We start from the raw sequence: 14805 nt of genomic DNA, 5'->3' as shown, positions 1-14805 counted from the left end.
TGCCATAGTAATAAATGGCAAAAACCTAGAGGAAATTAATTGTTAAGTCATTATAAATAACAATAAATCAAGAGTAAAATTGAACTGACCAACTCCAAGCATGCCACTGGTTGCTGTGAACTTTCAGCTCTGAAGGCTACAGAAATGCTGTGCCCAAATCAATTATTAAAAGGAGAAAACGGTCCTTGCATACAGTAACAGTGATGTGTTTCTCAGACAGCCGTGGATTGCTGAGATCAGGTTACAGACTTGTGGGTCTTGAGCACCTACAGTGAGCAGGTTTCCATCTGGAGCCCCAATACTCCCCAGTTCCAGGGTAAGCAAGGGCTCGGAGGGAATTCCAGTCCTGGTCTGCCCTTTCAGCTTTAGGTACAGCCCTGGTGAGGGGGGAGGATGACACCTGCAACATTCCCCTGCCTGGACAGATCAAGGCTTGTGACCCAGCTTCTGCCTGAAGGGAAGCCTCCATGCAGCATGGATTCACTCTCAGGCTTTAGCTAAGGAAGGCTTTGCCATTTTTCATTTACCTCCAGCCCGTATTTTGCTCCAGCTTCCCATTTTAGGGCAGACAAGACTCTGATCCTGAAACCCATGATACATTCAGGTGACAACGAGCAGAGCTCGCAGCTCAGAGCTGATTTACTGCATCACACTTGAGTTCTGGCCACGCCAGTACAAAACCTGGACGAGACCTGTTTATGACTGCATTGTTGGAGAAGTGAATGGAAAAAGTATTCTCGTAAATCCCGTCAGGAAAACAACAGAAAACTCCCTGAGTGAAACACAACGAGGAACGTTGGGAGCTCACGGAATTAGATCACCGTGCACCTTGGCTCCAGCAGTGATGGGGTTTGGGGAGTGCTCTCTCTGAGGCCAGCCGAATGCTGTGGCACCTGACCTGCCTTCCACTGGAACAGCTGCTTCCCTGGACATTCCATGGCTTGGAACTGCCTTCGAATCCTATTAGTTAGAAGAACTAGTTGTATTTTTAATTACTTTTTTAGATCTGGCTCTAACTTCTTAAACAAAACCATCCAAACTCTAAGAAAAACGAAGCTCTTACCTGTAACTGAGATCTCACATGGATTACTGGGAACAACCTCCGTTACACACACCTAAAGGTGCTGCTGCCTCTGAATTACCTGTGGCTTCAGAACTCCAACTGTGTCCTTAAATACACTGTCACAACACTGTTATTTTGTCATGAGCTCCGTTTTCCAATCAAAGTTTATTAAAATGTCAAAAATAGAACTTACAGTTTCATGTAGGAAAGAGGAGGGCATACATAGTACAGGCCTTTAGTAACAAAATAGGTGATAATGCGCAACAAGCTAAAGCACGTAGGAGGCATCACTGCCCGTTAACATACCATCTCGGGTTAAGTCTAAACTAATGCAAACATGCTCGTACATATCTATCAAAGGAGGAAAGTGGGATGCTGCCATGGGGAGAGTGAGCAGCAGGGACTGCTGCAGGCTCCTCCAGTAGCCACGCACAGGAGGAAATGGAAGATGAACCAAAAACATTATGGAGTAATTCCTCATTGTCTTTTAAAGCCTCATACATCAGAGCAGACCTGCAGAGCACAACTCTGGAACCTGGCTAGGTGTTAAAAGCTACAACAGCATCTGGGGTGAAGGCTCCTGCTGGGGAAGTCCTTGCTCTGCTCTAGTCACCAGGGTTTGCTGCTCAGGTCTGAGGGAATCTTACTCTCACATCGAACTGCCTAATTTCTAGCAATCGCCAGAAAGGAACGTCTGAAAGGTTCAATTCTGAGTCCCTGTTTGCCCTTTCTGTTCAAAATTAAATATCTGATTCATCTGAATGTTCCAGAAGGACCACATAAATACAAAAGCACGTACATGATAAAAACATCTACTGAACTTCTTAACCATACCGCTCAATCAGCTACGATAGTGACTAAGTATTTCTCATTCTAGCTTACCAGCTTATTTGTGAAATCCCATTCCTCCTCCCTATCCAGTACCTTAGAGACCTGGGAAGCTCACGGTGTGTTGTGATGCGGCTGCAGTCCTTCACTGAGCTGTGCTGCTCCTCCTTCCTGTGCTCTCCCAGCTAGTAAGTAGGACAAGGCTCTGTGTCCACACTTGCTGGGTGTTCTTCACCCTGCAAAGGACTCTGTGGTTCACACTATGCTGATCCTTAAGGGGAGAGGAAATTTAACTTCTCTGTGATTCCTTCTCCAAGGTCACCCCCAGCCTTTTCATGGCAGGGAGGGGTAGCCAGAGCCTTGGGGAGATCAGTTTCAATTAGACTTCTCCACCTTTGTACACAGCCATGCTGATTCCTGGAGATGAAATCAAATGGACAGCACTGGGTTACTCCTAAGCTGAACGCAAAATACGAACTGAAACTCAGTTCAATACATTAATAATAAAAAACCCAAAACAGAACAAGACCACGGTCGTTGAAACCCACAAGGCCATCAGTGTCATCTGCCAGCAGCCAGGCCCCTGTGTGTGGCTACGCCAAGTTAAGAGCCCAAGTTCCTGCTAGTGACTCTCCTTGTAACAAAAATGTACGAAATATGGTAAAACTAGCCAAGACTACCACTAAAAATGAGAAGATTTTCCAGTACAGGAATGGAATCTAAGCGAGGCCGTGGCTGACTGCATACGTTTGTGCTACATACCAGAGCTACTTCCAGAGAGTTTTAGGAAAACAGGGAAACCCGCCGTCATCTCCAGCTGAACGCTGCCTCTCCCCTCCCGTTAGTGTCCTGGCCAGCAGCACGACTGAGCAGGTTTCACTTCTGAAGGGGAATTTGCTTTCATCTGCCCCATCCTTTTCAGCTGTGCAACATCAAAGCAAGCTCGACCACACCATCCCCTGGATCCCAGCCCTGCCCCAGCCTCTCTCTTTGCATGGTCCAGGACTTTCCCTCTGACTTTATAAGGTAACTTTAGAAACCGTAAAGCTTTTATGAATTACTGAGAAGGCAAACAAAGGGGAGGGGAGGAAACTGGTATTTCAGTGCAGATAATCCTCTCCATTTTATCTAACTGCTGCTAGACCAGCTTCCATTTTCCATCTGAAGCCATTTTACTTAGGGGATGATGAGGTGAGATTAACCAAAATCTTCATGCACAACCCAAATCCCAAAAGGCAGCTATTAGTAACAGCCATTAATTATCCTTTATCAAGTAGAAGATACAAATCTGGTTCCTACCAGAAATCCAGGCCCAAATCTTACTTGGGCTTCGTGCTACAGACAGGGTTTATTCCAGCTTGCAGCCTCTGGGCCAGGCCAGGTTCCTGTGCACACCATCAGCTCACACTGGAATCAAGATGTCATTTCTGTCGCTACTGCACAAGGCTGCACAGGGTCCAACTTCCTCCCTGATTATGTGGACAATGAAAACTGCTGGCTAAAATGAGCAAATACAACTTAAAAGGCACTCAGGGAGGAAACCTAGGGCCACCTTACATAGCACATCTTTCCCCCTCTCCCACTAAATCTCTTCTCAAAGTCAGATACTTCCACAAAAGCAAGGATATATTTGTGTTTGCAACTATGTTAGAAACCTGCATCTGAAAGACTATGCCAAATCCATCCTCAACAACGACCTACTGTTTAAGTGGCCAGAAAACACTTATTTTATACAGCTGCTCTTATTGCACAAGTCCATGCAATCAGAGATTTAACTAAAATCGGACACAATGCAAAAGCTTGAAACAGTAAAAGTCCTAGAGAACCTCCAGCGCTATCATACAAGCCCTATGGCACAGTGAGAGCTCCCAGTCCAAATTTCACAAGAGGATATTCCTGGATGGTTCAGGAGCCCATGACCACCGCGTGTCTTCCTTGGAATTTCAATTCTATGTACAAAATGTTGCTTGTTTCCAGAAGAAATCTCTGCACAGCATCCCTTGGTGTGCCTGGCGGAACAAACACCAGCAGAGAGCCTCGTGGATGGTCTGTTCCTGGGTCTGCTGAACACGGGGCACCTCGTGCCCTGTTTTGCTGATGCTCAGGTCCAAGAGTGATGGGTTTTTTGCAGACCAGGCAGCAGGGTTGGTATCAGAGTGGTCCTGAAGGAAAAGCCTCTACAGGTACTTGGGAATTCCTGATGGGTGTTTGAAATGCTTCTGCAGTCTGCACCCATGTGGGACCTCGGTGCTCTGGGGCTGCAACCACAACCTGGCACTGCAGGAAAACTGCTGCTGAACTCGGTGGTGCTGCTTGGTTTTGCATCTGGGAGCACAACAGGACTAAAGCCTGAACACAATGTCCATCCGGGTCTGTCCTTCCCAGAGCCGGATCCAGCTCCTGTGTTTGCCTTTCATGTATAAAACCAAAAAAGGCAAAGAAGATTTCCATAGGAAACTGATTATCACTTTCTTCCCTCCCCCTTCTAATAGTTTGGCACAAATGCGTAGGATACTCAATGCAGATATAAAGAAACAGATAATGAGATAGCACTGACAAAGTTATGAGACTTATTTGGCAAATGTGAACCATAAAAACAAGTGCTAAGAGTTGGTCTTTTTCCAGTTGTGGAGTTGTCTGCCATGACAGTTGCTGCAGGGAAAAAATATCAGTCTGGAGCATGTCTGTTTAAAATGAACGTTTTATAATACAAGTAAATACACTCTCTCCCAATTTCTCCAGGCAAAAGCACATCTCAGAGCATTGGAATCAGCTGAAATACGTTCTAAACACAAGGGGGTTGTGTCTGAGATGTCCTGGTTCACGTGCAGTCCCATGTGACAGCACAGGACAACTGCGACTGCTGAAAGCAGCCGCGAGGGTCTGTTCACTTCCATCACTAGAGCTGACCTGGACACTGGAGTCACGAAGCCCCAACGTCTCCAGAAGTGGCAGATCCCATCCAACAGACTGAGAGAACAGAATTACAGACTTTTGGTGGTTAATGCACACAGACTGCAGGGTAACAAAGGCTTAACTTGGCCATGCAGAGCTGTCCATGTGACAAACATCTGCCTATGAGCAGCTCAAGTCAAACATCACTGCAGCAATATCAGAGGAGCCTTCAGTCTGGCCTCTTTTGCTTCACATCAATCCAGCCTGAGGCCATCAGGGTATCAGCTGCATCCCTCAGGCACCGAACAAGACTCTGCCTCCTTGTTAGCAGTCCAGTGTGGGGAATTCGTTCCTTTTGGGAGCATTATTGGGGGAATTAATTCTTGTGTGTGCTTCAAACACTTCTTTTTCCCCCTCCTGCTGCAATCCCAGGGAGGACAGGCGTAGATCAGGTGGATGGTGATGGGAACGGACTCATCCCAAAGTCCCACGGTGCCTGGCTTTTCAGAGGTGCTGCATGACACGAGCCTGGACTGTGTGAGGCAAATGGGAAGTTTCCTCTGTGGCTCCCATGTGCTCACAGCGGCACGGAGTGGGTGCTGGAGGCACAGCACAGCCTCCTCTCTGCTGAAACAAAGTCCAGTTCTTCATCGTAGAATCACAGAATAGTTAGGGCTGGAAAGGGCCTTAAGAGCATCTAGTTCCAACCCCCTTCAGCCTCAAATTGTAACTGCAAAGGCCCAGAGCGCTGGCACCAAAGTGCTAATGGGTTCAGTGGAAGTGGCTTAAATGGGTAACTGTAAAAACAAACTAGAACAAAACCCACTTTCTTTTTAGCAGATTTTCACATCACTTCGATAACCGGGAATCCGTTCACTGAGTGTTTAACTAAGGGTTAAGCCAATTCCATTTTCCAGTCTTTGCTCCCCCCACCCATCCCCAGGAGATGTTTCCTTAGGAGACACTGGAACAACGAATGCTCGGGGAGCCCATTTGTGTGAGGACTTTGTCCAGCCACTGCAAGGGACCGTTGAGGTGCAGTTCAATCCAGCAGGGAGTACTGGTCACAGTCTGCCGCCTGCCAGAAAGAAGGGGTTGGGGGAGAGAAGAAGAAAAAAGGAACAGAACTTTACCAATGTGAAGAGGTTTTACAGCTACTGGAGCATTCTTTCCTGCTTAGACAATAGTCGTGCATGTGAGGCCAAAGGAATGTCTCTCTCCTCTGTAACACGCTTCTGGCCTACACTGCCAGCTGCTTTTAAAACCCCTACCTTTTCTCTTTACATTTCTTAGGATCCCAAAGGAGCAGCTCACTACACAGCCTATTTACTACTCAGATTCCTGAAAGCAGGCAGCATCGGATCCCCTGAATGGAATGGAAGGTGTTTACCTAAGCACAGTTCTTAAGTTTTCTTTTACAGACCTCATTTTCCCTCTCCTGATTAGACAGCAACGTATGCAGGTTACCAAGTAACTTCAGTTTCTCTATGGATAAGCCAAGGCTACTCTCATTTTACTGTATCTGCAGGTTCTGGCAGGATGTGGAAGTGATGGAGACATCATCCCCAGGCAACCTTTCAGACTCTCCCCTGCAGCCCCTGTGCACTTGGAGCTGCTGCTGAGCAGCCTCTTTGCACAGCTCCGCAGGATGTGCTGGAGGTTGAACCCTACCCTACGCGTGCTGTGCACGGGCTCTCCAACAGACCTGTGCTTGCTCGGCTGCCTTGAAAGAAGCAGAAGTGCTGCTTGAGTGTAGAAGGTTGCAAACCCTCTCAGAAAAGCAGGGATGTGCCATTAAAACGTGTTTTAAAATCCCTCCAGAGCTGGTGGCTGTGGCTGGAGAGTAGAGGGGGATGCACTGCTGGGGCACTGCACATCCCCTGCCACAAAGCACATTCCCCCTCTCCTGTCACTCTCCCTGAGGCCGGACCCCAGGGAGTGTCTCCAGATGGTAAAGCAGGGAGGGATGGGAAGGGAGGCCAAGGCACAGGGCATGGGGTTCTCCCTCCGCCGAGGGATGGCCTAAGCCTTGTTCCAAGCGGAGAGGCAGGGACAGCTGCTGTGGAGGAGGAAGATTACAAAGAGAGAGAACCAGCCTGGAAACAGCCTTGGTTTACACCCTCACTTCCCACAGAAGCTGTCCTTGGAATCTGCCTGTGGGAGGGAGAAGGCAAAGCCTGCGGGGCCCAGGGAGAAACCGCTGCTGCAAAGGGGACCCTCTGCCTCATGGGGCTGCTATGGGCTCCCACCACCACCCCTGCTCCTTCCTGGGCTCCGGGCACAGCTCTGCAGGGCTTTGGCCAAGGGCTGTGACCCATTCTGCTGCTGAATCTGCAGCTCTCCTCCTTTGAACTGAGGATGGAAGCAGATCCCTGATGCACCCCACCCATTCCCGCTCAGGCCGTGCCCAGGAGCCTGCCGTATGCAGCCACTTCATGTGAAGTGTTCTACATTAAAGGGTGTCTCACGGGCTGTTTGGGCAGGAGGACCGCAGGACAGGGAGCAAAGCACCTCTCGCTCTGTCAGCAAAGCACACAGCGCTCCCAGGTCCGAGGTAAAACTAGGCTCCCTTAATGTAGCACAGGGCATTCCCCTTTGCTGCCTGAAACCAGTGTGAGCCATCCAACAATCCTGGCAACACCATACAGAGACCCACTGCCCATGGGGCTGCTGCCCTTCTGCCCTCTGCAAATCTACCATGGCAGCTTCGCTCTGCCTTCCCACCAAGGTGACCCCTACTGACTCCAGCCTTTCCACAAGGCAAACCCTCAAAGCTCCCCATCCATGCCTTCAGCTTGTGGCCTCTCACTGCACAGAGGACAACGTCTGTATCACAGGCTGCTTGTGCAATTGGTTTCCCCCACTTCCCTCCACCAAATCCCTGGCACACCCCAGCACTAAACACCCCACCAGTTCCACTCCTCCAAAGGCCAAAGAGCTGAACCAGAAATCACTGGAACAGCGCTCTGGATGCCGCCCCTGCAGTACCGTTCTCATATATGAATCGGTTCAACAAGCAAACGTGCTCTGACAAAGGCAATCAGATGTAGTATTTTGTGGCAAGGAAATGAAGGAGCAAGAGAGCAGCTTCGGCGCGGTCAGCGTGAGCGTAGGGTTTCACTGACTCCACTACTCTAATGAGATAGTTGACTTTCCGTAAGTCATGCTCATCTGGGTTTCATTAGGAGCGTGGCTGCGAGCCAGGGCTCAACGCTCTGGCCCGGGTGCAGGACAATTTCAAAACAAAATGGACTCCAAACATCTGGAGAAATGAAGAAAGCAGGAGAGTAACGTGCAGGGCGCAGGCTCCAGCTGATACTCCAGCGTCCGTGCAAGGGGAGCACGGGCAGACAGCCCTGCGGCTCCGGGAGGCAGGGGCTGCCCCTGGATCTTCAAGAAAGGCCACAGGTTTACAGGGTACACGCTCAAGTGAGTATTTCAAATCACATTTGGCTGAAATCTCTGCCAGCTCTCGTAAAACAACATTAATTTTCCAACGAATTTCATCTCTCCTGCTTGTAATATTAAACGCTGATTTCACTCCTTTTGCTACCTAGGGACACTGGCTTGCTAATGCAGAGGAGCGACAGCAACACCAGCTATGGAGTACTCATCCACTGCACTGCCCCCCCCCTGTCCCCCATACTGTCAGAATAACCACCAGACCCTACTACATCTTCTTATCTTCAGTATTCACTGAGAAAAACTGTAACCCTGTTTATCCCGCTGCCTCTGGTCACAATGAAGCAACTGCCCTATGACAAGCACTAAGGAAAGGATGAGGAGATTTAACTATAATTGTGCAGCAACTCTAACGGTTCTTCCATATATATATATTTTCAAGCCAATCTGCTTTTACTTTAATCCCATTAGTTCCTGATAAAGGAAGCATCAAACCCAAGCCATATCTATTAGGAAGCATTCACACTGATCCTGCCTAATAACAGTGTAGTTGTAAGACACTCAAACTAGCAAATATACATCTAATTTTAAGAAAGTCCAATGTAATAGTTCCTGTAGAGGCCACCTGGATTTATCTGCTATGCTTCAGGTAAAGCTCTTGGTTTGTAGAACACTGTGACTAAATACATGTGGTCTTCCCCGCTGTATGGCATGACTCTTTACTATGCGGGTGGCGAGATACCGGTTGCCCAGAGAAGCTGTGGCTGCCCCATCCCTGGCAGTGTTCAAGGCCAGGTTGGACACAGGGGCTTGCAGCAACCTGCTCTAGTGGAAGGTGTCCCTGCCAATGGCAGGGGTTGGAACTGGATGAGCTTTAAGGTCCCTTCCAACTCAAACCATTCCATGATTCCAGGATCTGCATTACTGAAGAGACGCTGTGCTAATTTCTCCCCACCTAAAAGCTGAGTGAAGCAGCTTTGCAGGACGTTGTCCTAGGCTGTGGAACACAGGGGTGGCAGCAGCAAGCACAAGAGCTTCATTCATAATGCCTCACCTGTATTCTGCTCCCCACCCCTTGACAAAGCTCATCCGGATCGTGCACATCCTGGTCAGCTGGTACACAGCTTCAAAGCCCTGATTCACAGACTGAGCCAAGAGAGCGGCGAATTCCTGGTTGTTAAAAATCTTCAGGTTACATCCTGCAAGAAAAGGACATGACAGGAACAAGGCATCAGCTTAACCAGATTAACAAAGCCATCTCTGAGGATGGAAAGAAACTCCGTGCTGCTCTCCCATATCCTCAGACCATGTGATACTGTACACAGACTGTTTAAACACAGCATTTCAGAAACAGGAATCAAGGTTGCCACATTTCCACAGCTCATATGCTCAAAAGGAAGAAAACCATGTTAGACAGAGACTGATGAATGCTAGAGCCCACACAGCAGATTGTGATCTATGAGACCAGACTTGGGATCTGCATATGGAACCTCCTTCTATCTCCTTTACAATCATTTCCCTCACATTGTAATTTAAAAGCCTAACTGTGACCATAAGACTTCGCAACAGCAATTGCTACAGGGCCTGAAAAGAAAGGAATGCACAGGCTCAAACCAGGAACTCACTGGTGTTGGATTTACATGGGGGCCATCAGCAGAAGTAATGGAGAAGTTCTGATGTGAAACTGCTCTGACAAGCCAGAAACCTGCTACCAGGGTTAAAAAGGCTGACAGCAGAGCTGCTTCTGCTGTAATCCTCTCCTAAATTTATCAAATGCCAAAGAAACTTCCTTTAAAATTGGAGTTTTTCCCCAGTGTTCAGACTCAGCTAAAAGACTGAGACCAAGTTATTCAACAGCCTCCCAGTACCTAAAGGGGCTGACAACAAAGCTGCAGAAGGATTTTTTACAAGGCCAAGGGGAATGGCTTTAACCTGCCAGAGGGGAGACTGAGATGAGCTCTTAGGCAGAAGCTCTTCCCTGGGAGGGTGCTGAGGCGCTGGTACAGGGTGCCCAGAGAAGCTGTGGCTGCCCCATCCCTGGCAGTGCTCAAGGCCAGGTTGGACACAGGGGCTTGGAGCAAGCTGCTCCACTGGAAGGTGTCTCTCCCTGTGGCAGGGGCTGGAGCTGGGTGAGCTTTAAGGTCACTTCCAACACAAACCAGCCTGGGATTTTATGATCCAACAGTTTTGAGGTGATAAAGGTGAAATAAAACATCCCTCATGGTTTAAACACACAAATAAATACACAACTCTTAAAAAAAGCACTGCTACTCTTGCTTTCTCCCAGATAACCATAAACAAGTTAAACTCCACGATTTGGCACACAACTAATGTTCATTTGGAATCACATATGGGCCAAGTCTGAAAAACAACTATTTGGACTGTGATGAATTGTATTTTGCTAAAATCACTTCTGAGCCTACTCTCTTGGGCTGGACTCATACTGTCATCTGTTTTGGGTCGAACTGCATATACCAAAGTGTAACCACATGCAATAGCTCAGCAGCTGCAGAAACAACCAGCCATCTCTGTGACCATAAAAAAGCACAGCCCAAGAACCATGTATCTTGCAGAGGGTTTGAAGGGATGCTGTGTCAGGCATACTGGAGACTAAGGTGGGGAAATAAGAAGGTTGAGAGCATTGGGGCTGGACTGAGCACAGAGCTATTGCAAAGAAAGCATAAAACTTGATGAGGATCTGTCTGCCAAGCTGTTCAGACTCCAGGACTGGCTGGGAACAGGTTCCTCCAGGGCTGTGCCTCGGAGGAGCAGGTACAACTCCATCCTGTCAACAAGGCAATGAAGAAACTGCTTCAAACCCAGCAGAGATTTGAAGATGAGTTTGAGAAGGTGGCAAAAGAAGGGAGAGCTGGAATCCAAAACATGTGCCTTAGATGAATGTGCAGCGGAAATGTGGGTTGTTTATGTCTTCAAATGTTGACTCCAGCCCGGGTGGACTCCTGTGATGTGGCTGGAGAATTAAGTCATGTTTGCAACACTGGCAGCTGCTTCCTAAGCATCTGAGAAAGGAAACCCATTCAGATGGGCCAGAGCTTGCAGTGCGTGGATCTCAAAAGAAAGACGGTCTTTATTCAAGTATTTTGAAACAAAAATGTTTAGTTTTTAAATACACACATGCTTTCAACTGTAAAGAAATCAGCTTCTGTAATCCCAGCTAAATTCTATTTCAAATGGCAACCTCTCATACTAACTCTTTTGAATGTATCTAACAAAACAAGTATTTTCTTTCTGGATAGATGCAATAAATTCTCTTGTAATCTTCCAGCTTACTTTAGACAGATGTTTGCTGTAACCAGAACAACGAGGTGCCTACAAAAGTGATTTCCTTAGAATGAATCTAATTCAGAAAGGATGGGGTAAGTTTTACTACACAAAAGTATCAATTTAGATTTGTTATGGGTGAATCTGCATTAAGGAATAATTCTTACATTATATACTTTTACTTAAAGGTGCAAACCAAACTATAAGCATGGCTCCCATAACACAGTAACAGGTTGATAAAACACTGCATGGACAAATGGCAGATTCTGCTCTTAGTTCTGCTTAGATGCTGGAGTACTGTTTCTTCCTGCCTGCACGTAGTGCAAAACCATTAGTGGAGCGTATGTAGTAGCTTCTTTTATCAGTACTTCATTCTTGCTATAAAAAATGACCTGCTCGAGTTGTCAGGCTGCTTATAACAGGGTAAAAAAGGTTTCTGATTATTGCCGAGAACAGAGGTCAGCAAACCCACGCCCACCTTCACCAAGAGCTTGCTTTCCATAGCAAGTCCCCATCTGCAAAAGGTGAGGCCTGCGTGGGATCACAGACAAGGCATCCTTCCTTACCTGGTGGAATCTTGCAAACTGTTGCTGGGTGCCAGCCATAGCGTTGGTTGCAGTTGGGAGACTGGACAAAAATGGCACTGTCACTAAGGCACTCAGCAAACACTTCACCACCGATGTAGTAGAGTCTTACTCCTCTTCCTAGGAAACACAGAGCACAGTTTTGGTTTTGCTCAGAACAATCGTCTGCAAGAAGAGCTGGTAGAGATGTAGACACCTCTGCATGAGGCAGCTCTCAAAGCACAGCTGAACTCTCACTAGGGAGCAATAAATCTGCTTTGTGAGCGGGTTGAGCTGAGGAAGGCAGGAGGACCAATTTATAAAGTCAGAATTGCACCCTCTGGCCCCACTGTCAATCACAGCCAGCCTGCATGCATTTACCACCTCACAGACTGCTTACTCCAAACAGAGATGTGTCTGATACTTTCCAGATGAACATTCTATCAGTTAACATATGGTTTTCAGCCTTTTCTGAAAGTCATCGCAGCTGGATACAACTGTTTGCTTATTTAGTTAGTGATTTGGAATTAAATTATATGCTTTCAAGCCATTGCCTCTCGCTTGAGGTGACACTGTATACAAGGACAAACATACATTTCCCATAGGAGTTTGCACAAATTATTAAAATCTCAGTTAATAAAGAAACAAATTTCACCAAGACATCTTTGTTGCTCAAATAAACACTTGCTGTGGTCTTACATTCCTATTTTAGTATCTTGCTTTCACTCTTCCATAAAGCGTAAGGAGCCTGCTGAATTTAAAGACTGAGTTCTGAATCTTGGTGAGGTTTTTTGGAGGTTGGGTTTTTTTTGGTGCTAGAAGTCATATTAGAAAGATGTAAGGGCAGATCTTCCTGTATGAAGTTTACTGCTCAGGAAAGGGTATGAAGGGCAGCAAGATAAGGATAAAAAGCAAGTTCATTTTTAATAGAAGTCAGCAGAAAATGCAGCAAAGCATAAGCAATTTTGCTTTTTATTTAACCAGCATAAATTTGGGATATTCTATTCAGTGCAAGTTCAACTGAAAACAAAATTGAACATTACCTTGAAGTGTAAGGAGGAGAAGTGGGAATTGAGATGAAAATCAAGGAACTAGGTTTCCATTTATAAAAGAAACAGTCAGGTAGAAAATAAAATAGTGCAAGGTAGAAAGGAATTCACAAGATCACCACTAACATCCATCCAAAGACAGGAGAGTGCACGTAAGAGTTTAATCTCTGTTTCTGTTACATGCAGTGTTCTAAAACTGAACAAGGTGCGTGCCAATTAGCTAATTAAAAAGCTTTACATGCAGGTCTCCACCCTCCACCTTGAAAGACACCGACTGACCCAAGGAAACAGCTATTACCAATGTGTCGTCTTGTGAGCTCCACTGCTGCGTTTCTGTTCACGTTGGACAGTAAACCAAGGCAGAAACGTTCAGAGTTAGATGGATCAGTGAAACCATCCACGGTCATAGAGGGCTGAGAGGCGTGGAAAGTCTCTCCCACTCGCTGGTTGAGTTCATAGTAGGATATGGAGCACCAGAACGCCGGCTCGCAGTAGGTAACAGGCTGCAGATCTGCACAAAAGAAGCAGCAAAATGAATCACAGGCCCTCAGGAGGTGAAGGGGGAGGATGAAAAAAGCTACTGTTTTAGAATACTGTTCCGCCTCATTCCTTGGGCTCACTTTAATCACCAAACTTTAATTACTTGACAGATTTTAATGGACCGCAGCTAGAAAGTTACATCGCTCTGGAGCTTTTGGCACACAGAACAAATACCATTGAAGGTATTAGTCACTTAGCAAGCGAGGTGTCACTTAACTATCTTCACACTTGGAGAGAATGTAAAAATAAAGTTAGCTTTCCTATGAAATGTGGGATCACTTTTAGATAGCCAGTACCCTAAATGGAGAAAAGGAGAGAAAAGGAAGGACCAGAAAGCCTTAGAAAGAGCAGATCACAACCTGCTTTCACTCACACAGGTCTCCTGAACCCTTTTGCTGTGCACTTAAACCAAGCAGCAAGTCCAGCTTTCATTCTTATTGACTTTATGATCTCTCTGGCACTGGAGAAACTAGTAGAGTTGTCTGAAATATGCACCAAATTGTATGTAATATGGGCATTAAAGTGATGTAAAACTTAGATACTTTCTACCACTGCACTTGATCTCAAATTAACAACAGAAAATCCATTTCCTCAATAGATGATGGCACATCTCTTTTGTTGGGGTTAAGGTTTGAGTCAGCCTGTGGACTAAAGTTCGTGAGCTGACTGAGGCTGAAGAAGTCTCAGGAAGATAATACTTCATATGCCAGAAAGGTGGGACATTCAAATAGCATCAAATGATTTAACTGCTCCCACTGAAGCCAATGTGGTTTCAGCAGAGGAAGGCTCAAGTCAAATTTCTTGGAAATACTGCAGTAGATGATGCCCAGTCCGGCTGCAAGCCAAGAATCTGCTGAGCAGAGGAAGCAGAGAGCAGACTGTGCTGATAAGTGCTCCATTCCTCTCATTCAGTGCAAGAAACAAAAGCAAGAGAATTCCCTCCAGTCCTCCTCCCAGCTTATCACTTCATCCCCATTCACATGGTGCTTAAAAGCAGAAGAGAACAGCTTCCCATCTGGCCAGAGAGTTAACATCATGCGGCAAACCCCAGGTTTTTCCATAGGCTTTCCCATCTGTTGCTCCTGCAAGGCTCAGGCGAATCTGGGGCTTAAGAGATCAGCTCCAAAAAAATCAAAGACAGGTTTTTACCATCCCAGCTTCCTCTCACCCTGAGGAGAGTGTC

At 46.7% G+C, this 14805-nt stretch overlaps 1 protein-coding gene across 1 annotated transcript in view; it reads right to left on the bottom strand.

The window, feature by feature from the left end:
- Positions 1 to 5503: 5503 nt before the first annotated feature.
- SMAD3 (SMAD family member 3) overlaps positions 5504 to 14805 on the bottom strand; it is a 69692-nt gene continuing 60390 nt past the window's right edge. Inside the window, exons 6-9 of the mRNA XM_062601720.1 lie at positions 13381 to 13593; positions 12037 to 12174; positions 9243 to 9387; positions 5504 to 5864 (exon numbers count right to left, since the gene is read on the bottom strand). Coding sequence (XP_062457704.1) covers positions 5741 to 5864; positions 9243 to 9387; positions 12037 to 12174; positions 13381 to 13593 — 620 coding nt within the window. The 3' untranslated portion in view covers positions 5504 to 5740. The remainder of the gene's footprint in view (positions 5865 to 9242; positions 9388 to 12036; positions 12175 to 13380; positions 13594 to 14805) is intronic.

This window comes from Pezoporus occidentalis, unplaced genomic scaffold (genome assembly GCF_034315485.1).
Source record: "Pezoporus occidentalis ecotype Australia unplaced genomic scaffold, CSIRO_AGI_Poc_V1 ctg72, whole genome shotgun sequence".
Lineage (NCBI taxonomy): Eukaryota > Metazoa > Chordata > Aves > Psittaciformes > Psittacidae > Pezoporus > Pezoporus occidentalis.
The sequence above is the reverse complement of the archived record's forward strand: the minus strand, read 5'-3'. Positions and strand labels throughout refer to the sequence as shown.